The 25019-nt window shown below is 40.2% G+C and overlaps 3 protein-coding genes across 4 annotated transcripts; 1 reads left to right on the top strand and 2 right to left on the bottom strand.

The window, feature by feature from the left end:
• Positions 1–1077: 1077 nt before the first annotated feature.
• Positions 1078–9593, bottom strand: LOC129867359 (mediator of RNA polymerase II transcription subunit 26-like). 2 transcript variants are annotated; one of them, XM_055940711.1, is made up of 3 exons: positions 9220–9593; positions 3720–3794; positions 1078–3628 (listed from the first exon to the last, which is right to left on the bottom strand). In XM_055940711.1, exons 1-3 carry the CDS (start codon positions 9289–9291, stop codon positions 1967–1969), a joined length of 1809 nt encoding a protein of 602 aa, XP_055796686.1. In that variant the 5' UTR covers positions 9292–9593; the 3' UTR covers positions 1078–1966. The 2 variants fall into 2 exon arrangements, with proteins under 2 accessions (XP_055796686.1, XP_055796685.1); XM_055940710.1 differs by having other exon boundaries at positions 3720–3797.
• Positions 9594–10884: 1291 nt separating this feature from the next.
• On the bottom strand, positions 10885–14351 carry LOC129867360 (small integral membrane protein 7). The gene is made up of 5 exons (XM_055940712.1): positions 14194–14351; positions 13778–13819; positions 12835–12890; positions 11833–11923; positions 10885–11456 (listed from the first exon to the last, which is right to left on the bottom strand). The coding sequence occupies exons 1-5, from the start codon at positions 14217–14219 to the stop codon at positions 11441–11443; spliced, it is 231 nt and encodes a 76-aa protein (XP_055796687.1). The 5' UTR covers positions 14220–14351; the 3' UTR covers positions 10885–11440.
• A 1064-nt stretch (positions 14352–15415) lies between these two features.
• Positions 15416–24382, top strand: LOC129867361 (trimeric intracellular cation channel type A-like). The gene is made up of 6 exons (XM_055940713.1): positions 15416–15958; positions 18639–18795; positions 19028–19212; positions 19381–19468; positions 19884–20001; positions 23534–24382. The coding sequence occupies exons 1-6, from the start codon at positions 15835–15837 to the stop codon at positions 23750–23752; spliced, it is 891 nt and encodes a 296-aa protein (XP_055796688.1). The 5' UTR covers positions 15416–15834; the 3' UTR covers positions 23753–24382.
• Positions 24383–25019: the final 637 nt, after the last annotated feature.

A 25019-nucleotide genomic window follows, 5' to 3' on the forward strand; every position in this document is an offset into this window, starting at 1 on the left:
GACAATAAATGTGACTCAATTCACAGTTGTTTCAGAGTCCGCAATGAGAGCTACGACGCTAATGTTCTCAGTCCATCTGTAAACTACCCACCCAATTTACCTACCTCACCCCCATACTGCTTTTATTTATTTACTTTTCTGCTCTTTTGCACACCTGTATCTCTTCTTGCACATGATCATCTGATGATTTATCACTCCAGTGTTAATCTGATAAATTGTAATTATTCGATTTATTGCCTACCTCATGCCTTTTGCACACATTGTATATAGATTCTCTTTTTTCTACCATGTTATTGACTTGTTTATTGTTTACTCCATGTGTAACTCTGTGTTGTTGTCTGTTCACACTGCTATGCTTTATCTTGGCCAGGTCGCAGTTGCAAATGAGAACTTGTTCTCAACTAGCCTACCTGGTTAAATAAAGGTGAAATAAAATTAAAATAAATAAAAAATGTTCTCTGGGTGTCACGGAGTAGACTGATACCCATGTCATTGAGCCACAATCCATAGGTAAGGCTGTACAGTGAAGGTAGTATGCACCCAATGCAATTCTAAAGTATAACACATCCAGTGTGATTTAAACATATTTGTCAGATTAACAAATAGTCTTTTGTTGATTTTATATAACATTCCAACCTCGTTTAGCATGATCTATTCAATTATGGCATAATTCTACTATTTGTATTAATTTGCATCAGTCAATGATGTACTTTTACTTTGAAGGCTAACCGCAAAATCCCCTATTGTGGCTAACTTCACATAGATGCGTCCGACCACCAATAATCAAATAAGAATGGTCTTATAAATTAGGGTTATTTTAGATGACACCTCGCTATAGCTACTGAAACAGATGTTGTTTTGCTATGTTTTTGGGGATGAACATTGTTTGCATCCATGAGCTAGCTAGCTTTTTTTCCCGAGTGAGTGTAATCACTACGTCAAAAAATTAGGAACGCGTTAAAGTATGTGCGGTGCAGTCATATTCAGGTCCTGATTGGTCAACAAGCTTATTTGACGTGTATCTTTTTTGACACGCAAAGACCCAAACGGCTTTCCACATGAAAGGGAGAAAGACACTCACGATATGCTTTTTTATTTTTATTAACACATACTGTATCAACGTGTCCATTTAAAAAAAGGACTAAGTAGCAAATATGTTCTCTTATGCATTCCTGAACACAAAAAGACACATTTCTGTACATTCACTAAGGCTCCGTTTGAGGAAACACATTGTTTTCCATAAGGCAAACAATATAAAGGAATGGGACCAAGTATATTTCCAGCATAAACATTTTATTTTTCTGTTTTTCCTCATAGTTGCAATGTTGTAGCATCATCTGCTTTGCCATTAGAATTCATATTTTACTACCTAGAAACAGGAAAAAAGGAAAAGCTAAAGAAAATGCTATTAACTCGCACATTTCCATAATGTGTCATTTTGCAGATAGTTTCCCTGTATATTAAGATGTTAGTGTTGGTGCAAGAACCGTTCTAGTTGTATGGTGGTATGGAATGTTGCTACTGCAAACAATTTTTGTGAGAAAATATGCAGAACACAGTTTTACCTAATCTGACAAGCAGAACTGATTGAATAAGTGAAGTGTATAATTTTTAAATAAGAGATAAATAAATGCATACATGATATAACCACACGTTTCATTCTCTTTGCCAGCATGTACCTGCCAAACAGGTTCCATACTTGAAGTTACTGGGCACCTTAAACTCTTTGCATTTGGCAGACCATGTATGGACCCATTCCACTCAAAGAACCTCAGTGATGCTACAGCTGAGCTCTCTCCCATCGAACACTGATCAACGTTTGCTTTTTATGGGAGCAGCACAATTAGCAAGGCCTCTTACACCACTTCTGCAAAGGAGTGAGCAGGTTCTTCCATTGATAATTGCCTTTTTGCACTCAGCCAAGGAAGGTGCCATTTTTCCCTCTTGAAGCCACAGCTCAATAAACTCAGTCTAGGCAGATATATGGCAGGATATTCAGCTTGCCCTCATCCCCATGCGAGTCTAAGGAAATGCAATCGGTCCATTCATACCAGTTGTCCTTGGTGTCATAGCAACCATTCACCCCAGGCCAGTGCTCCTTGTGTATTCTGTTGAGATCCTCGTTTGTGACCTCTCGGCTCACCCCTGGTAAGTCCGTATCAGGGATATTTGGCACCAGCATGTGTTTTTTTCTGCCCTCTTTGATATGATGTTCCTCATGTTTCAAGTACTCAGACATGAAAAAGTGTGCCCCCGAGGTTTGAGCCCCAGATGATGTGAGCACATTGCTTTGACGGTTAAGGTAGGACTGGATGATTTCGTTCCTTGACAGCTCTTTCCAGTTGGTCTGTTGAAACGGACTAGGAGTAACAGGGCTATTTTGTGCACAATGGTTCTGCTTGAGCAGTTCTGTCTGAGGAAGTTCTGGTGTGACCGGAGCCACTGTAGCCTCCCGTTCCGGGTAAGACTCTTTGAGGATTGAGGGTTTGATCTGCCCTGTTACAGGGTCAAACGTAAGTCTACGGTCTTTTAACCTACATGGCATTGTGGTCTCTTCCGTGGGCTGCCCACCCAAGTTCACTGTATAGTCTCTGGACCTGTATTTCTTTCTCCTCTTTCTCTCTGTGCTAGTGACAGAACCATCGCCCTCTGCCTTCACCTCGCTGTGGGACGAGGCTTTGGAGTGCAGAGAGTCAGGTCTCCTGGTGCTTTGTTGAAGGCGTTGGTCCACGTCTGCCGGTCCGTCCCAATGAAGGGCAGACTCTGTAGGCAGAGGCCCAACAGTGAGGGAACCCTGCATACATGGAGTTAAAAGCTGTGGAGAACGCAAAGGAGAGGGCCCCAGTCCAGAGCTGTCCATAACCCTGGGGCTCCGAGCTGAGCTCAGTAGAGTCGTTGATTTGGTCGTAGACAGTTTAACTACCGCATCCTGTTTTGTACTTCTAGGACTATATGAGTTGCTTCGGGGGTGTTTGGGCTGATGCGTCCCCCCTCCTGAGACAGCCAGGTCCATTTTGCCATGCTGTTGCAAAACAGCCGTTTTGAGCAATGTGGAAGTGCTCGGAGGTTTGGCTACTCCCGGTGAGCTAGGGTGAGGTTTGACAGCGTTGACAGGGATTTTGTTGAGCCTGTCGATGTCAAGATGCTCAGCACCATCCTTGTCTGATTTCAGATGTGGATGAGGGTCACATGTGTCCGTAAAAGCCTCAGGACTGGCTCCAATTCCATTTGTTTGCAGTCGTGAGTTGTGTGTTCTTTCATAGGCGGTTATTTTGGAGATTTTCACTGGTATGTGCTGTCTGTCCCTCTGTTCCCCCTTCCGTTTTCGGTTGCCTGACTTTTCCGCTTTGTGGGAGTAACGGTTGTTGAAGTCATTTCTACTCTTGAGCTCCGGAACCATTTTACCTGAAGGTGGGATAGCAGCTGGAGGGGAGACGTCCATCCGGCAGGGATGCATACCACCGTTGGCAGCGGCTGGCGGACCCATATGTCCCTTGGATAGTGCCTCACTCTGCCCAGGCTCAATTAGCTTCTGCCAGGTGCGCAGGAGCTTCTTTGCACGCTTGGCGAGATCCTCATCCTTCGTCTTTTTCCTTACGTCGTTGATCATCTTGCCAAGGCGGGTTTCCTTGAGGAAGAACAGGAAGTTATCTTCACAACATCTATATCCAAGAACTGACATAATATTATTATGCATATTTACCCCTAGTGTTACCTACCTCAAGTGCTTCCTTGGTGATGGGATATTTCTCCAAATAGGAAATTACTTCCATTACAGCCACCATGTTGCAGATCTGCTGGAAAGTAAACATCAAATCATGTTAAAACTATTCATAATAAAGAAAGACAGAAAATGTCCATAGGAAAACCCTCAATTACTATTTACAAAGACAGATGAGGCATTTGGATATTTGTAAATAAAGAGCTTTGAGTGTATATAACAAATCATTGAACCATTGGATTCAAAACCACACACTGACATCCATAGTCAGTGGCTTAGATCGGGTGTTTACAAACTTTTTCACTCAAGTACCCCCTTCCACCATTGGGGAACATCCCGCATCCCCCCTGCATGTGCACACCACTTCTATTTCTATGGGCACAAGAACTGTTCACACCCTTCTTCTATGCGGAGAGAAAATGTTGTAGGTTTAAAGCTTATTTCCTGCAATTCTACACATTTTGTCGTGGGGTGCAGAGAACATTTTGCAGTTTTAAAGCTCATGTTCTTGCAATTCTATACATATTGCCAAGTCTAATGTGTATTAATGTGATATGAGTGACTTGAATAAACAAATCTTTGGGATAAAACACCTAGTTAAAAAACGTTACCTGACATGGGCTAGTTGATCTGGACATTTCTGATAAGCCATCTAAGGCAGTGTTTCACAACCCTGGTCCACGAGTACCCACAAAAGTACAGTTTCGTTGTCCACCTTGACAAACACACCTCATTCAACTTATTAAGGGCTTGATGATTAGTTGTCAAGTTAAATCAGGTGTGCTTGTCCAGGCTTACAATAAAAACGTGTACTGTTCGGGGTACTCGACTAAAATGACAAGAGGAAAACTGATGATGCACTACCTCATTTCAAAATGGCACCTTGTGCATTCTACTATTACAACTTTCTAGAGTAAGTTGCAAGCCAGACGGAGTTCCTTTAAAAAATGATTTTTTAAATAGATGAGGCCTAACGGATCGTTCCCCAGATCAATGGATGTATAGAGGTTGACAGTCGCCAACAAGTCATGTCTGCAGGCAGCAGCAGGACTACAATATCTTTAACTAAGTTATTCATATAATGAGCCTCTCTCTGGCTAGCTTCTTGGTAGTTCCCCTCCGTCTTACATTTTGTTTAGTTTTAATGACAAGCCCTCATCTCAAAAAACAATATACAGGAGTAGTTAGATACTGATGTCAAGGCCTACTAGCCTCGCATAAAATGTCACCCCCCCCCCCCCCCCCCAAAACATTAGCCTACACAGCTTCAACCACTTATACAATGCAAATAGTAGTCTGTCAGCAGCTAGTAGTCTATCAAGATTTCCATGGTGTAGCCATCTCTGTTTAACAGATATCTCACTGATGATAAATTTAGTTTTGTTGATCATCAAATACAAATGGCTGTTATTCAGATTAGCACCCCACAGCAATTTCCCCTGTAAAATGTGGAGGACAAAAGCATATGGCTAAATTTGAATGGACTTTCAGATGTGCACCTGTACCGGGGATGTAAACCGATAGCAGTTTCAAGTTTGAGATTACAAAACTGAGAATACAAATGTAAATGTTTGCCATTCCAGTCATACCAGTAAGGAGCATTAGGCTAAACCTACCCAATCCACTAAATCTGACTGGCTAGGTTTATTCATATTCAAAAAACTTGGCTCAACAATAAGGGGGTTTTGTGCAAGATATGTTCAACTAAAACTGTTTACACACACACACACACACACACACACACACACACACACACACACACACACACACACACACATACATACATACATATATATATATATATATATAAACATAAACAACCCAAATCAAATCTCAGCTCTGAATTAGCTCAATGAATATTATGCTGTAAGCCTTGGCAGAGAAAGGTTATTTTCAGCAGTGTATGCCTATTAGTGCTGAGTGAATAAATGACATTTCAGGGGGTTTTCAGTTATTAAACAAATCATTTTGGGAGGGGCCTATCACACCATTTCTCAGACATGGCTAGAAAGATTCCAGCTTTTATCAAAGTCAGTGGTGTAAAGTACTTAAGTAGTACTTGAAAGTATTTTTACTTAAGTCATTTTGTTTTGGTATCTGTACTTTACTATTTTTGACAACTTTATTTTCTTTAGGAATGTAGTGAAGCAAAAGTATGTACTTTTTACTCCATACATTTTCCCTGACACCTAAAAGTACTCATTACATTTTGAATGCTTAGCAGGACAGGAAAATGGTCCAATTCACACACTTATCAAGAGAACATCCTTGGTCATCTACTGCCTCTGATGTTGCGGACTCACTAAACACAAATGCTTTGTTTGTAAATTATGTCTGGGTGTTGCAGTGTGCCCCCTGGCTATCCGTAAATGAAAAAAAACAAGAAAATGGTGCCCACTGGTTTGCTTAATATAAGGAATTTGAAATGATTTACACTTTTACTTCACTTTTCATACTAAGTATATTTTAATAATTACATTTACTTTTCATACTTAAGTATATTTCAAACCAAACACTGATTTTTACTCAAGTAGTATTTTACAGGGTGAATTTCACTTGAGTCATTTTCTATTAAGGTATCATTACTTTTACTCAAGTATGACAATTGGGACAAGAATTTCGCTAAACTCGCATTAACATCTGCTTACCATGTGTATGTGACCAATAAGATTTGATTTGGGTACTTTTTCCACCACTGGTCAAAGTAATGTCAAAAGTTGAAATTTTAGCTGACCCTAAACCTTTTCCCAACCTTAACCTAATTCTCCTAAGCTGCAACATTAATTTTCCTAACCTGCTGCGAAAAGTCAAATCTGACGTTAATTTGATTAAACCTGGATCTCTTCTAGCCATGACCCCATTCATGAGAGAAATTAAGTTAAGATATGGGACGCTGGGCTGAGAGTTGTAGTTTTCCTGAAGCAAATATTCAACCTAGTTCAGCGCATAAACGTGGTAATTAAATACAATGGTCATAATCCATTGCATCTGTTATTTTCCGGATCAAAGTGGATACACTTTTACGCCTGCTACGTTAGGGTAAGATACACACGGACCGCAAACACCGCCGCATGAGAGCGGAATGTACACAACACTATGACGAGAGAGACGGATAGAGACAGTTTGTGAAAGTCAGTGGTGGAAAAAGTACCCAATTGTCATACTTGAGTAAAAGTAAAGGTACCTTAATAGAAAATGACACAAGTAAAAGTGAGTCACCCAGTAAAATACTACTTGAGTAAAAGTATTTGGTTTGAAATATACTTAAGTATCAAAAGTAAAAATCATTTCAAATTCCTTATATTAAGCAAACCAGACAGCACAATGTGTTTTTAAAATGTACGGATATCCAGGGCCACACTCCAGCATCATTTACAAATTAAGAATTTGTGTTTAGTGAGTCCGCCAGACAAGAGCCAGTAGAGATGTCTTCTTTATAAGTTTGTGAATTGGACCATTTTACTGTCCTGCTAAGCATTCAAAATGTAACGAGTATTTTTGGGTGTCTGGAAAAATGTATGGAGTAAAAAGTACAGAATTTTCTTTAGGAATGTAGTGAAGTAAAAGTTGTCAAAAATAAAAATAGTGAAGTACAGAAACCCCCAAAATCTACTTAAGTATTAATTTACACCACTGTTGAAAGTATGCCTTTTGTACTTTTAAAAACTAGTAAAATGATAATCTGACAGCTCTGCAGCATACAGTACTTAGGCAGGCTAGTCTAGCTAAATAGGATGACTAAAGACAGTACGGGGAGAACAGAGTCATGTCAGATGGTTGTCTGGCTGGCTGCTACTGCCTGAGCCGAGATTACTTTAAGGAATGAAAAATAATCAAATTAAATAAAACGAAATATACACAACTGAAATATTTCAATATTTTTCTATGTGGACCTGAGAGACAATGGAATATTTTCATTTTTTGGCAATTGAATGTTAACTATTTTTGGCTTTGGAATTTACATTAAAAAGCTTATCATTTTACGGTCATTATTTCATAATGCATGTAAAAAAAATAATGTTAAACTGAAATACGGGACCTCTTTTTTTTTTTATATATATATTTTTTTTATAATCAAACAGACTTCAAAAAGCACTAAATTGCTCAGCACTAATGCCTATGATAGGTAGGCCCACAAGTCCTGACCAACAGACTTGGCAAGAATCCTTGCAATGTGTTGTCACTTCAACAACACATTTGGTTACCTCAGCCATTTCTTTCAAGGGAACACTTTGTTAATATCAAATAGCATAAGTAGCCTTTGACTGATGGCACCCATACTAAGCCTACACTACAAACTGATCCAAGTCTGGCTGTGCTGAATATGTTTAGTGCGCTTTCAATCTAAACATTCTTGTCTGTCAAATTCTCTTTACTAATCACTGACTGTGTGTGAATGCTACATGTAGCTAATTACCAAAGACATTGCTGACATTGGTGCTGGGTGGTCAGGTCATTCTTCCATTGAGTGGTCAGGACATTCTTCCATTTAGTTAGCTGGTTAGCTAGCTACAGTGCCTAGTAAGCAGTTAACTGAATGTACACACTCGCCAGTCTACTTGGTCCTAACTTAAAATCAGTAAAAGAGTGGTGGACTAAACTCCGGGAAAGTCGCAGTTTTTATCTCTGGTTAGCTACAACAATCCTAGGCAACGGTACTGTTCGCAACTTTAACTACACTTTACAAAAATAAAACGCAACATGCAACAATTTCATTGATTTTACTGAGTTACAGTTTATATGAGGAAATCTGTAAATTTAAATAAATGAATTAAGCCCTATGCCACACCTGTCAAGTGGATGGATTATCTTGGCAAAGGATAAATGCTCACTAACATATTTGAGATAAATAAAAGTTGTGGGGGTATAGAGCATTTCTGGGATCTTTTGTTTCAGCTCATGAAACATGGGACCAACAATTTACATGTTGCGTTCATATTTTTTCCTCCAGTGTGGTTAGCTTGCTTGCTAGTTAGCTAACATTAAGCTTCTAAGTCAAAACTAACTAGCTAGCTGTGCTAAATGACAGGTAAGCAGATAGTTATGCTAATAAGATAACTGAGACAGGTTGAAAACACTGAGGTATAATAACGGTTGAGAATAATGATTGATTTATACTATTGGTTGAGAACCGAATGTCAACATGCTAGCCTCGCAAGCCGCCTGATCTCGCGAGTTTACATGAATGGTTCATTACCAGCAACACCGCGGTATTGTTTATACGAAGCTATCAACATGTTGGGGGTCAGTCCAGAGTCCAGTGTGTTTAGCTAGTTACTACACAGCTAATTAACTAGCTTAGTATCTACTTAGCTTAACAAACTCTTAGATCTACCTAGCTACCAGGCTTACAGCTAACTAACGCGCGTTAGCTAACGTTACTGTAGTTAGCTAATGTACACTGTCGACGTTAGTCATAAGACAATCACAATAGGGGACCATTGCAATTGTGGGCACAGACACTTACAATTAGTGGAAACGTTAACTAATTAACTCACATTGCTTTGGCCATCGATGGCCTGCATCAGCCGGTCTCTCATCTCCTGCGGAGTTGCCGTAGCCGATGTCATTGCCTGGCGGTGGTGCGGATCAGTACAGTAGACGAGGGCGAGGAATCCTCCGAAAAGACGGGTGGGTGACTTAGACACTCACAGGCCTTTTGGGAGATGTGTTAGTAAATAAAGACCCATATTCTATGGGGCTTTATTGTTTGTCCAGGTGTATTCATGTATTTTGCAATGAATAACTGTCTCCAGAGAGAGGATCTATCGAATACTCATGTGTTCGACTGCCTCTTCGGCAGTAGCCAACGCTGTGGCAGTGGTCTTTCAACATCGGTTTCTCTGCTGTTGAAAAACGCTCTCCTGGTGCATGGTGGGAAATGTTGTAACACGGAAACGTCAGATGTCACCACGTACACTGCCATCGACTGTGAATGGAAATGTAACAACATAAGGAGGTATTATTTTTTGTATACCTCTAGTTTCATTACTGGGTTATCATATTGCAGTATGGATGTGTCACCGAACACTAGCTGGTCAACGTTGTTTCAGAGCAGTTCGTATTATTCTGTATGTATACTGAACAGTAACGTAAACGCAACAATTAATGATTTTATTGATTACAGATCATAAGGTAATCAGTCAATTGAAATAAATGCATTAGGCCCCAATCTATGCATTTCACATGACTGGGCAGGGGCGCAGCCATGGGAGGGCATCTAGTCTTTGACTAAACATTATGTAGTCTCAATTCAATACATTTAGCATGAACAGTAGAGCCCAAAAAATACATTCTGATAAATGTCAAAACTGTAGCCTATATAGGCCTATGCTCATTCATTTAATTGAATGAAGACTGCGGCGCAGGTCCTAATCCAGGCACTTGTCATCTCCCGTCTGGATTACTGCAACTCGCTGTTGGCTGGGCTCCTTGCCTGTGCCATTAAACCCCTACAACTCATCCAGAACGCCGCAGCCCGTCTGGTGTTCAACTTTCCCAAGTTCTCTCACGTCACCCCGCTCCTCCGCTCTCTCCACTGGCTTCCAGTTGAAGCTCCCATCCGCTACAAGACCATGGTGCTTGCCTACGGAGCTGTGAGGGGAACGGCACCTCCGTACCTTCAGGCTCTGATCAGGCCCTACACCCAAACAAGGGCACTGCGTTCATCCACCTCTTGCCTGCTCGCCTCCCTACCTCTGAGGAAGTACAGTTCCCACTCAGCCCAGTCAAAACTGTTCGCTGCTCTGGCACCCCAATGGTGGAACAAACTCCCTCACGACGCCAGGTCAGCGGAGTCAATCACCACCTTCCGGAGACACCTGAAACCCCACCTCTTTAAGGAATACCTAGGATAGGATAAAGTAATCCTTCTAACCCCCCCCCCCCTTAAAAGAGTTAGATGCACTATTGTAAAGTGGTTGTTCCACTGGATATCATAAGGTGAATGCACCAATTTGTAAGTCGCTCTGGATAAGAGCGTCTGCTAAATGACTTAAATGTAAATGTAAGACTTAATGCACAAATGTTTTACATGCTTACACAGGTGAGTGAGTGTGTTAAATACACGATTAAGTACAGCAACCAACTAAGGTCGAGTATCACTGAAACACTACTCAAATACCGGAATAGAAAAGGAAAAAAGGTGTGCTGAAAACACCAGGTGCATTTCAGAGTAAAGGTTTATTATACAGAACTAGATTATAGACGTGACAAAAGTACACAACGATGAATTGAAGTCTGACTGCTGGTAACATCAAAAGACCTATGTAAGAAACACATCAAACATGTCTAAAATGGTTGGGGATTTACATATTTTCTCATTGTATTCACAAGTTTTAGAAGAAAATGAGGACTATAAATAACAGGTCAGCAACCCAAATAAGATAGTAAAAGCCTGAAAGGAACAGAAAATTATGAAGAGAACAGCCAAGACTCCAATGTTTTGTATATTCACAGTTGAATAAACATGGAGGTTCAAATATAACATGTACAAATGTGTTTTAACTAACGTATACATGTAGTAGTAAGTGTTATTATGCAGAATAATCTGCTTACTGAAAATTACAGGCAAGACATTGAGATATATAAATACAAGGTAAATGCACAGAATGGTCACAGGATCTGACACAAGAGCAACCCATCAAAGGATCAACTTGAAAAATATGTAATATTTGTTTCATTTTTTAGCAGGGGTCCCCAATCCAACAACGAAGTTGATCATGATCCAAACAATCTGTAAGTGTAATAGATATGGGCAATAAATACACAATACATTATAGTCAATAAGGAGTATACCTTTTGAGGCACAGAAGCACCTCAGTGTGAACATTACTATTATAATCTGAGTGGTTCGAGCCCTGAATGTTGATTGGCTGAAAGCTGTGGTATATCAGACCATATACCACGGGTATGACAAAACATTCTTTTTACTCTTGTAATTACGTTGGTCACCAGTTCATAATAGCAATAAGGCACCTCAGGGGTTTGTGGCATATGGCCAATCGTGCGTAAGAAGAGCACTTAGCCGTGGTATATTGGCCATATACACCACACCCCCTCGGGCCTTATTGCTTAAGTAGATTAGCCTCTACAAGATGGCAGATACTTACAGAATCATGCAAAACATCATGAAGATGTTCCATAAAGCAATGAAGATCCGGAAGTAACGTAGACTCAGGAGGAACTCCCTGATGTTGTCACCTAAAACAAATACACCATGACATAATTTCAGACGTTCATTGTGTGTTATTGGTCCATCTAGCCCGTTTATAGATGCTAACTACCTTTAGCGCCTATTGACGATAGTATCTTAAGTGCCTTCTGGCTGGGGGAGTTTTGTTAAGAGTCCCGACACTTGCTCTAAACGTTAACACACATCGCTTGCAATACGGTTTTGGAAAGGAACTTACCTTTCATATCAGCAAGAAATAATTTTCCCCAAAAAGGTAAATAACCACACACACCTTTAAAAGGGTTAGAGTTCCCACATGGCCATATTTCCATTTTACATCACTTGTTTAAGGAAAACAGACGGAAAGAGTCGACTACCTGTGCTAATTAGCTATCTGCGTCGCCGAACACCTGTGTGTAAACGGAAGACTGACACCACAAACATGTTGTCACTGAAAAATACTGTTGGATGCAACTGTTAAAACAGTGTACAGTAAGTATATTTTGCGTTTGTGAAATTAATTTGATGTGATATGAAAGTAGAGTGTTTCATGTTTCTAGAACCGTACAGCAATTGAGAATCAATTCACATTTAGATGGCGTATGTGGATGTTGGCTGCCAGAGACAATTCGCCTCAAAGAGAACATGTAAGCTCCTAGAACTATAAGGAGTACGATTAAGCTCCTTTAGTCCAATATTGGGCTACTGTCCATCATGCAATGCAGCGTACCAATCATGCTTCAGCCTGACTCAAAGGCACAGAGGAAGGTATACAAACAATGCAGAAACATCAGCCATAGCTGCCTGCAGCCTAATGTTCTTGAAAAATAGATGATCTATCTCAATGCAGACCACTCAAGTGTCCCTACTTTTACATGGATAGTTACCCTGTGAAGTTCTCACGGGTGAGGTTTTTAATACACCATCATGTATTACACACCTGTAGTTGGTCCACGAGGTTCATCTCCAAATCCTCCATGTGTCTCCTTTCTCTTTCTGTAATAGAGGACAGTGTTGTTTGTCTTGTATTGATGAGCTAGTAAAAATATGTGGTTGAGCAATATTGGCTGTTACCAGTGTTAGCAGGTGTATCAGTTGTTATAATACTTTGAATTTCACCAGGTTCATATATTAACATAGCATGTTGATTTGTTATTACGCATTCCTGCATCCTGGGGAATTAGGGGAGCGCATACTTATGTTTTGTCCTGTGTGCTCAAATACATTTGATGCACTAGGAGAGGTAGGTACGTTTTTTCTGTCATCTTCAGAAAAAAGTTAGATTAAGCACAAAGTCAGTGTTTTGTTCATGAATAATGATGTATAGTTTACTCATAAGTGGATGGTATTGTTAAGATGTAATTGTACTTTTTAGGATAATATTAACATTCTGAATTCAACATGTGGTTACTAGCTAGCTACGGTATTGTATGTGTGAACGATGGCAAGCTCCTCGACTGATCCCAGTCCTTTGTATTGTCCGTCTGTTGTTCAGAGGCGGCGACTGGCAGAACGTATTTGTGCTCTACAAATGTTTTGTCTTCTTTTGGATGAAGGTATGTGGTTTTATCTATGTAAAATGTACATTGTGTTGATACATTACAAGGAGAGGTTGTACTCACTTTTCTATTCTAAAATCATTTTGATGCAATAGGAGAGCGAGAGAGGTGACGATTGGCAGAACCTATTTATGCTCTACAAATGTTTTGTATTTTCTTTTGGATGCAGGAGAGAGAACTCTGATACAATAAAACAAACTGATCTCTGAAGTCAACGTCTTTAGTCTCAATCAATCACACACAACGCAGAGCTACAGTACCGGTTACACATGCACAACTAGCACAATGTCTTCAGGGCAAGACTCAAAATTGTATCATACTCACAGTTTGAAGTTTAACACAGCACCAGCATTCATGAGTAAGGTCCTAAAAAGGAGGACACAGACAATTAGAAATGATCACTTTTAATAAAGCACATGCCATGGCACAGAACTCCAACTTTGTCACTAAGCAAGTCTAAACTGGGCTACTGTAGCTAGCTAACGTTAGTGAGCTGGCAAAGAAAGTAGCTAACTAGGCTCTCAGCCACACAGGCGTAGCTGGTAGTAGTTAGCTTTATTTTACGCCTGCTAGTTACGCGTTAGCTTACTAAGAACAACAATCAAACTACACACTGGCTGGTTGAAACGAAATACCACTATTGCTTAATATCACATTACCTATTTTTTTAAATAGCATTAATATTTTCATTAAGTCGTTGATTTGTTTCAATAATACAATTTTAAAAAGGAGAACATTACCCGAATATCAAGAGATCCCCGATCATTTTGTCCACATCAGAGGCGCTATAACTTCCGTAAACGTCATCAAAATAGTGTCAAATGGCTGAAGGGAAATCCTGGGTTATATTCAGTAGAGAAAACGTTTTGAAGAGAAAGCCACATTAGAAAGATGATCAATCACGTTGGGCAGGGGTGTCAAACTCATCCCATAGAGGGCTTAGCGTTTTTTTCTTCTTCTTTCATTTAAGACCTAGACCAGGTGAGGGGAGTTCTTTACTAATTAGAGACCTTAATTCATCAATCAAGTACAAGGGAGGAGCGAATACCCGCAGACACTCGGCCCTTCATAGAATGAACACATGTGACGTAGGGGGTAATGAATGGAAACAATCAAGCACCACCCTGACAGCGTTTTCAAAACCCATGTCAAATTTCAGAAACCTTAAATGAATCGATTTTGAACATATGTTTTACTATCAGCCATTAGGAACAGCTCAGCGCGCCAATGGGTATACTATCAATTGCACCACAAATACTGTATCTGCAGAACCTGTCAGTTCTATCTACACGTGCATTTCATAGGCTTGTAGCTTGGTCTTTGTAGCTTGGTCTAATGTACCCCAATGCACACATGCTGCCAGCCATCCAATAAACTTGAGTCTTCGAGAAATGAAATTACGTTTTAGGTTTTCAGCTAAATAGGCCCTACCTTTCTCATCATTAGGCCAGTTAAAAGACCGAGGTTCCATGAATATAATACATTTATTGTAGCCTATGTATTGCAAAATAGAAATGGGAGATACTATCTAGATGCTTTTATAGTGGAGATCAAGTTTATATATTTCCAGGGTTGACGAGACAGTGGATTGCGCAGTGAGATGGAACAGAGTAAATAGACATTTTGACGTCATAGATTTAGCCAGCGGTAATTTGTGAAATAGACACCGGCTGGAATGCGGTTTTAACCAATCAGCATTCAGGATTAGACCCACCTGTTGTATAATTTAGCCTGTGTATTGCAAATGCCTTTATTGTTGGCCACCAGATCCAGTCAGTGGAATTGTATTTCTAAAGAAAGACACATATTAATCTGTCATAGTTTCTATAAGCATATCCATACGATTCAGTAACGAATTTTCACACCAGGGTCCAATGCCAATTAAATTAGGCTACCCACGATTTAGGCCTATATAAAAACGTGTAATAGTAAAATAAACCGCATAGTGTCATGCGCATCGTCTGTCCTTTCACTTGGCTCTCTCTCTTTGTCTTTGTGTTATTTGCAGAGCACTATAGTACATCGTCAATATCTTTCTTAGGCCAGCTGACCTTCAAAGATTTGATTAAATAATTTATAGCAATGCATATCTGATAAAAAATCGGGATCCGAAAAGAAAAGCCTATCATTTTTCAACAGCAGCGACGAGTTTGGGAAGTCCTTTAAATGGAGTTGACAAATAAAACCTGTTGGCTTAGAAAAAACGCCCGGCCGAGAACAAATTATGAGGCTGTGCAGATGAGGTATATTAATAGGTTGGCTTGAGTGTCAGTTTTTACTCGTGAAGACGAGGGGCTTCGTGGCGAGTCGCGGGACAACTGGCATTCGAGTTACGCAGTGATCATATAAAATACATGCGTTAGGGTTATAGCTTTTAAATCATGGACGTGTTGGGAGTCCTCAATTTGGGAGATGTTGCCCAAACTTTCTCAAAAATTGGAATGTTTCCAGTTTTTGATCTTGCTTATTACATCGTGTCCATACTCTACCTCAAGTATGAACCAGGTAAGTGTTTTTTTATCCCTATAAATGCACGTTCAAAAATGAAATCAACAATGATTGTGAGGTTGAGAGTAGCTTATAATTATGTAGGCTATAGAATATAACACAGGTCAACGTTGAAATAGATGGCTATATTGACTAGGTTATAACCAATATGAGTTGTCAACCTCTGGAAAGTATAACACCTATAGAGACATGCACCTATACAAGCAATACTTTGGCAACTGATAGCCGTACTATGGAAGCCATAATACACTTTTGCTAAATTAATGAACCCTTTTGTCTCATAAATAACATTTGCAGCAGCAGCATGGCATATACCTTGAGGGAAGAATAAAGAAACCACAACAGGAGTTAGATTTACCCAGTTTTCTTTAATACCTCACATTTCCCAATATTCAACCCTGTAAGCAGACAGGGTCTATTGTATGAAATCTGATAGAGACTCGTTGCATACCAAAGCTTTGGCCCTATGCAATAAATAGAATGTCCTTAAATAGAATTTCAGTGGGCTACACACTACATAAATTATCCTCTGCTTTAGAGCAGGCTTGTTCATAGACCTTTTGTAATGGTGCATGTTTGTAAGACCTCATTGACATTGTATTAGTCAGAAGTGAAACCACAATACTCAATAATATTTTCAGTCGAGCCTCTTAGAAACAAAGAATATGGGCAAAGGCACTTATGTTGTCCTCGAAAGGAATATGTCTAATGAAATCCCAGCACTACTCCACCCTTCTGGATCTCCCTTGTTCACACACAGAACGTTAAACTGAATGAGGAATTGCACATGTTAGTTGATAAATTACTTAGAAATATTTTATTATTTACTTATTGACACCGTTTTGTGTTATAAGTCAATTATAGTGGCCTATAAAACCTTGTGTAAAATTACTCTGATTTCCTACTTTGACTCTTTGGACAAACATTAGCCTGTATGGGTTAGTTAATCTCCAGTAATGGTCTGAAAAAAACCTATTGAGTTCCTAGATCTAGATCTATGTAAACCAATCTCTAAGAGACATGTTGGAAGTGGTTCCCTGGTTCTCACTATATGGTGAAACCCATGAATGAGTTTGGGGGCCGGGGATGTTAAGGGTCAAAGTTAATGTCAGGCCTACCAGTTGCTTTGTGAGGCAGGAAAATAAATAGAGCAATGTGTATTTTTAGGCCACATTTCTAGGGATCAGTTTTCTGTCAAACAGCAGGCTAATCGCTCCCCCACCGAGAATCACATTTGTTCTTTTACATCTTGACAGTTCTGACTCACATATCCTGATTTACTCCACAATGTTGCAACGATCCATAAATGTTTCATTGTAGTATCTTTGGCCTTTTTAAGTAAATTTGTGGTTTGTTTGATTGTAGTGCAAGACTTGATTTCTCTTTCCTCATGACCAGTGACACTCATGAGTAAAGTTGAATGAATAAGTGAGTAATGGATGAGTTAAAGGATCAGAGACCTTCTCTGCAACTATGTCCTTGAGTAACTCACTCAATGTTGGGAGTTGGTAGACATGTGATATGGGGATGAGAGCTAAGGAAGAACCAACCAAAACATAATAGTACACACACCGTAACACTTTGTAATAACTTTGATTTACATTAACATTTTTGTCATTTAGCAGACGCCGTTATCCAGAGCGACTTACAGTTAATGCATTCATCTTAAGATAGCTAGGTGGGGACAACCACATATCTCTGTCACAGTTAGTACATTTTCCCTCAATAAAGTAGCTATCAGCAAGTGTCCTGTGTTGCTCAGTTGGTAGAGCATTGTGCTTACAGTGCCAGGGTTGTGGGTTTGATTCCCACAGGGGACCAGCACAAAAAAAGTATGAAAATGTATGTACTCACTACTGTAAATGACAAAAAAAAAAAACATGCTGTGGGATTATTTAAGATACTCTTTGAAGAGGTATGTTTTCAGAAGATGGGCAGGGACTCTGCTGTCCTAGCTTCAGGGGGAAGCTGGTTCCACCATTGGTGTGCCAGGACAGAGAATAGCTTTAACTGGGCTCAGCGGTGGGCCGACATCCAAGCTGAGATATCTGCCAGGCACGCAGAGATGCGTGTCGCCACCTGGGTGTCAGAAGAAAAGTAGTTGAATGTCATCCGCATAGCAATGATAGGAGTGACCATGTGAGGCTATGACTTGGTGTATAAAGGAGAGGCCCAACAACTGAGCCCTGGGGGACACCAGTATTGAGAGTTCGTGGTGCAGACACTGCTCCTCCCCACGTCACCTGGTAGGAGCGGCCTGACAGGTAGGCTGCAATCCAAGAGTGTGGAGAGCCTGAGACGCCCAGCCCTAAGATGGTGGAGAGGAGGATCTGATGCTTCACACTGTCGGAAGCAGCGGATAGATCTAGAAGGATGAGAACAGAGGAGAGAGAGTCAGCTTTGGCGGTGCGGATAAGCCATAAAACACTAATGAATAAGCGTTAATGAACAATTGATAAACTATGAATAAATGTGTTCTTCATGCTTTACTAACATTTATAAACATTTGTAAGCATTATCAGCATTACAAATCATGAGTATTTATTACATTTCAAATAATTTATGAAGCGTTTATAAACATTTATAATGGATTATTTATGAAAGTTACTATAGAGTGTTCCCGATGTATAATCTGGCTTCATGTGAAGAAAATATCAAAATTGTTATTCTTCTGCAGGGTCAGTGGAGGTGGCTCGCAAGAGCCCTGTGGCCTCTTGGCTCTGTGCTATGCTCTATTGCTTTGCGAGCTACATCTTAGCAGACGTTTTGCTCGGCGGTTGCCCCCTGGACTATTTCCAATACAACAGCCACATCCTCCTAGCCTCCACTATTTGGTAAGATCTTTAAATGGTTAATGTTCTAATCTTCATCATTGGTTTAGTTTTTGTTTGAGAAACTGCAAAACCTTTGTCTGTATATGCCTAGGATTGTTGAAATAGGTCAAATTCAATTCGATAGGAAATATTTTGAAATTATTTTTTAAATATTATTGTTATGTAACCAAACCACCACCTCAACATTAAAGATGTACTCTTTTGTTTCTTGTTCACTAAAATGTAACAACAGGTACCTCATCTTTTTTTGCCCACTGAACCTGTTCTACAAATGTGTGGCTTTCCTGCCTGTAAAGCTTGTGCTGGTAGCCTTAAAGGAGGTTGTCCGCGCTCGTAAAATTGCAGCCGGCGTGCACCATGCCCATCATGCCTACCATAACGGCTTCCTCATCATGGTCATCATCGGCTACGTCAAAGGTTGGTGTCTCACTGCACTTCCCCCCATTGCTACAGCTGCGACCTGTAGGCCTTTCCTTGTGTGTGTTCATTTTGCAGAGGGAGGAAGGCAAAACGAAGATAAGACCAGTGAAGCGAGATACAGACCTTTGTCCTAATTATTTGTACCTTCTATTTATATTCTCTCAGGGTCAGGAGTAGCTCTCATTTCCAATTTTGAGCAACTGCTTCGTGGTGTGTGGAGCCCCGACTCCAATGAAATCCTCAACATGTCATTGTGAGTTGGTTTCCCTTACAACTCTGTGGTTTATGTCAGCCGCCGATATGTGTCGCCGCCTCCTCTGATGAGAGATTTATTTTAGATGTCTGGTTGTTAGTAACCTAATCTGTTTCAGGGCGGCTCAGGTTATTCCAGCTCTAGTTTTTAAATAATTTTTTTCTTCTATTAAAGCAAATGATCTGATATTGATATTTCCATCTATTACTCCTGAAGGTATCAGGTATTTCAATAACTTGATTTGAAGGCATGCAAATGCATTGACTGACTCTCTAGGTATCTATAAAATACCAAACACTTGTAATTTGGGCTGGACTATCCCTCTTAAAGCTAACCAATGGATAATAATGGATCGTTTTTTAAATCAAGAGACGTTGTGACTTTGCTTTATTTTCATAAAATGTTCCCTCTCCAGCCCTACTAAAGCCAGTCTGTATGGAGCCATTCTGTTTACACTTCAGGAGGCACACTTACTTCCCGTGTCAAAGAGCACCCTCATCTGTCTTTTCACTCTATTCATGGCTACTACCAAGGTAGGTCCTGAAGTCCATACTAGTGAGTGAACACCATACTTTTACTCAGGGATTGGGGAAAATATGCTTAAATTGTGCAGATGAATTAACAAAAATGTTTCTGGAAAATAATTGTCATTTTCCAGTTCATGGATTCATTAACTGCCAAGAAAAGGAAACACCAACATAAAGTGTCTTAATATGGCCACCAAGCCAGAACAGTTTCACTGCACTTTTGCATAGATGGGTTATTTGACAACGTCACGAAAATTATGTGCGTACTTCCATGGGGCAGAAGTCAGCGTGTTGTGTTGTTGTGATTCTGGATAGCTAGACTGATAGCAAGAATGACAAGAAACTATTAAGTGGGGAATCATAAGTGGCTCTTTTCAGCTCTTTTGATCTTGTTCTTGATTTTTATTTAGAATTTTTATTGAACCTTTATTTAACTAGGCAAGTCAGTTAAGAACAAATTCTTATTTACAATGGCGGCCTACCCCAGCCAAACCCGGACGGTTGTGATACAGCCCCTTGATACCATGTCTTATTTTGAGGTGTTTTGACAGATTTAGTTTATGTCAGTGCTCATATGGTAAAGAAACACTAGCTAGCTACAGGTAAGATTAGCAACCAACCAATTAGCAACCAACCAACCAACCAACAACTGTAACAATGTATTTAAGAGAGAACAAGTGTTCATTGTGGAAACGGAGTAATGTTTTCAATAAAAAAAATGTTTTTATTTAACTAGGCAAGTCAGTTAAGAACAAGTTCTTACTTACAATGACGGCCTACCCTGGACGAAGCTGGGCCAATTGTGCGCGGCCCTATGGGACTCCCAATCACAGCCAGATGTGATACAGCCTGGATTTGAACCAGGGACTGTAGTGACGCATCTTACACTGAGATGCAGTGCCTTAGACCGCTGCGCCACTCGGGAGCCCCAATATAGCTTGCATGTTGTAAGAAATCTAAGCCAACCCCGTTTGTTTTGCCCCATATTTGCAGACGCGTTGGTTTTGTTGCTAAACAACCAACCCGTCTATAGATTCTACAAGTGTCTGGAACTCTATTGGAGGGATGCCACACCATTGTTCCATGAGAAAAATTCCATATTACTTTTATTTTTTTTAATGATGGTGGAAAATGCTGTTTCAGGCGCGGCTCCAGAATCTCTCTGGGGACTGAAACGGCCATGGCATATGGTTTACATCGTGACCTCTCGTGCCATGTGGATGGGGGCATTGTCATCCTATGGGGGCATAGCCATGGTAGCCAAAATAATGTCCTGCCCAGCATTTTTATACATGACCCTAAGCATGATGGGATGTTAATTGCTTAATTATCTCACAAACCCCACCTGTGTGGAAGCACCTGCTTTCAATATACTTTGTATCTCTCATTTACTCAAGTGTTTTCATTATTTTGGAAGTTACCTGTATATTCTTATTCTGAACAGATTTTTCAATGGAATTGATCTCAACTCTACTACTGTACTACAATGAACAAAAATATAAACGCAACATGCAACAATTTAAAAGATTTTATGAGTTACAGTTCATATAAGGAAATCAATTGAAATAAATAAATTAGGCCCTAATCTATGGATTCACATGACAGGGAATACAGATGTACATCTGTTGGTCACAGATAACTTAAACAAAAAAGGTAGGGGTGTGGATCAGAAACCCAGTCAGTATCTGGCGTGACCACCATTTTCCCCATGCAGCGTGACACAACTACTTCGCATAGAGTTAATCAGGCTGTCGATTATAGCCTGTGGAATATTGTCCCACTTCTCTTCATTGTGTAGCTACTGGATATTGGCGGGAACTGGACACATGCTGTTGTACACGTCGATCCAGAGCATCCCAAACATGCTCAATGGGTGACATGTCTAGTGAGTTCGCAGGTCTTGGAAGAACTGGGACATTTTCAGCTTCCAGGAATTGTGTACAGATCCTTGCGACATGGGTTGTGCATTATCATGCTGAAACATGAGGTGATGGCGGTGGATGAATGACACGACAATGGGCATCATGGTCTCGTCACGTTATCTCTGTGCATTCAAATTGCCATATATAAAATGCAATTGTGTTCATTGTCCTTAGCTTATGCTTAGCTGCCCATACCATAACCCCACCGCCACCATGGGGCACTCTGTCCACAATGTTGACATCAGCCAACCATCTGCCCAGTACAGTTGAAACCGGGTCTGTGAAGAGCACACTTCTCGAGCTTACCAGTGGCCATCGAAGGTGAGCATTAGCACACTGAAGTCAGTTATGACGCCGACCTGCAGTCAGGTCAAGACCCTGGTGAGGATGACGAGCACAAAAATTAGCTTCCCTGAGATGGTTTCTGTCAGTTTGTACAGAAATTCTTCGGTTGCAAGTGAAGAAGCCGGATGTGGAGGTCCTGGGCTGGCATGGTTACACTTGCGGTTGTGAGGCCGATTGGATGTATTGCTAAATTCTCTAAAACAACGGCTTATGGTAGAGAAATTAGCATAAAGTTATCTGGCAACACTGGTAGACATTTCTCCAGTCAGCATGCCAATTGTACGCTCCCTCAAAACCTGAGACATCTGTGGCATTATGTTGTGTGCCAAAACTGCACAGTTAATTTTAACAGAGACCAGTTCGTTGTTGTAATCGGTGCGTGTTGGTGGCAGGGAAGTCAGGCGCAGGAGAATGAACTTGGTATAAACGGAGTCGTTTAATAAAAGTTAACAAAACTCCAAAAACCAAAATATATAAAATAATCAAAGTGGGTACAAAACCCGTCGCGCACCAACACATAACTTGCACAAACATACATTCAAACAATCACCGACAAGGACATAAGGGGAAACAGAGGGTTAAATACACAACATGTAATTGATGGGATTGGAACCAGGTGTGATGGAAGACAAGACAAAACCAATGGAAAATGAAAAATGGATCAGTGATGGCTCGAAGATCGGTGACGTCGAATGCCGAACACCGCTCGAACAAGGAGCGGGGCCGACTTCGGCGGAAGTCGTGACAGTTGTACCAGAGACCAGTTGGTTTTAACAAAGACCAGTTGGTTGTAACAGAGACCAGTTGGTTGTAACAGAGACCAGTTGGTTCTAACAGAGACCAGTTGGTTGCACATTTTAGAGTGGCCTATTATTGTCCCTAGCACAAGGATCACCTATGTAATGAGCATGCTGTTTAATCAGCTTCTTGATATGCTACACCTGTCAGTTGGATGTATTATCTTGGCAAATGAGAAATGCTAACTAACAGGGTTGTAAACACATTTGTGCACAACCTTTGAGAGAAATAAGCTTTTTGTGCAAATGGAACATTTCTTGTATCTTTTATTTCAGCTCATGAAACATGAGACCAACACTTTTGCGTTTATATTTTTGTTCAGTATACTTACCTCTGACATCCTATTATTTACTATTAGTATTAGCAATTAAACACAATTGATAGTGATCCTAAACTATTTATTTGGTTGTCTCAACTAGAAATTACGCAAACTAAGCAAATATTTTCACACTGATGATTTGTAATTTTCTTAGGTGATCTTGACCGCCCGCCACTCTCACGGCTCTCCCTTCGTCCTCATCGAGTCTTGGGTGTGCCACTTGCTCTTTGGCTCCCCTCTTGGAGGTGGTGAGGAGGAGCACCATGCCACCCCTGCCCCTGCCCCAGCCCCTGTCGCCCCCGTCTCACCAGTCAAAACCAAGGAGGAGCTCGGCGAAGGCACCCGCAAAAGGAAGTCCAAGAAAGCCGAGTAGAACACAAACTACTACACCAGTGAAGGGGGGAAAAAGGTTCCCCATCAATTAACTGCATCTGATTTCCTCTCATAGTCCAGCCTTCTATTTAGACATGATGGAGTCTCCCATTCCTTGCTGTGGAAAGGGGCAGTTTGATGTTTACCAAATGAGCAAATGAGCAAATCTATTGAAGCAAATGGTGCTTTCAATGACATATTACACAGTATGGGGATTCTGTAAATAGCTCACCGAAGTCAAGTCAAACTCTTAAATCTTCCTTCCAGCCAGTACATACAGTATAAACATATTTATTTACATATTTATTTTTCATCTGTGAATATCTGTTACTGTGTGCAACAGCACGAGGTGAACAGTGAACTGCAAGTTACTTGATTGTTTTAGGATGGCCTTTGTTACAAGTACTTCTTGCCGTAAGCTATAAATGGGTTTTTGGTTTAAACCCTGTCAGACCTATTTCTGTAATGTAAAGAAATTGGATCAAAAGCACAATCTGACCCTAGATCAGACAACAGAATGAATCAGACAATACAATAGAATATGAAGTAAGTAATATAATGTGAAGAATACATGGCTGCTTTTTACAAAGTGAAATGCATGTCCTTTATTAATAAAGGCAAGTCCAAATTCTTACGTGGTGACACTTTTTGATTTATTTGTTTAGTAAATTACATTGTTATATGTTGTTAATGGTTACCATATAAACAGAAAGTATGAGGTGGAAAGCTATGCATTCATACAGAATTGTGCAACATCAAATTACAATAAATTTTGTTTGCAAAAGAGAGGATCTGAGAGAGCTTAATAGTAAGGAATTATTTTATAAAATGTTGTTTTTATATTGAAACCTAAAATAAATCAATAAGGGCAAATTGCCACTGTACCCATATACAACACGTTAAATAAAACAAGTGACCACACAAAAAAACACAACAGAAATTCTGGTATTTAAGGAGAAAGTTGCATGTCTCGATATACTTTTCCATGAAGAAATGTAACTTATTCAAAAGTGAGCAGTGCCATTAGAAAAGTATCTCAAAGGTTGTCATACTGAACTCAAAATGGTGTTGTAACCTGAAGCTATGTCTGTGTTTGTTTGCACTTGTCTCACTTCCTGTCCTTTGTAGTACGGCTAATGAACCACCACTGATGAACTTTACAGAAGGTCACAACCCCTGACCCCTGACACTTACATACCTCACAGCAGCAGAAGAGATCACTGACCAAGAACAAGCATTCCCTTTATTTTCCCTCTTCATAGAAATTC

This window comes from Salvelinus fontinalis, chromosome 12, assembly GCF_029448725.1.
Source record: "Salvelinus fontinalis isolate EN_2023a chromosome 12, ASM2944872v1, whole genome shotgun sequence".
Taxonomy (NCBI): Eukaryota; Metazoa; Chordata; class Actinopteri; order Salmoniformes; family Salmonidae; genus Salvelinus; species Salvelinus fontinalis.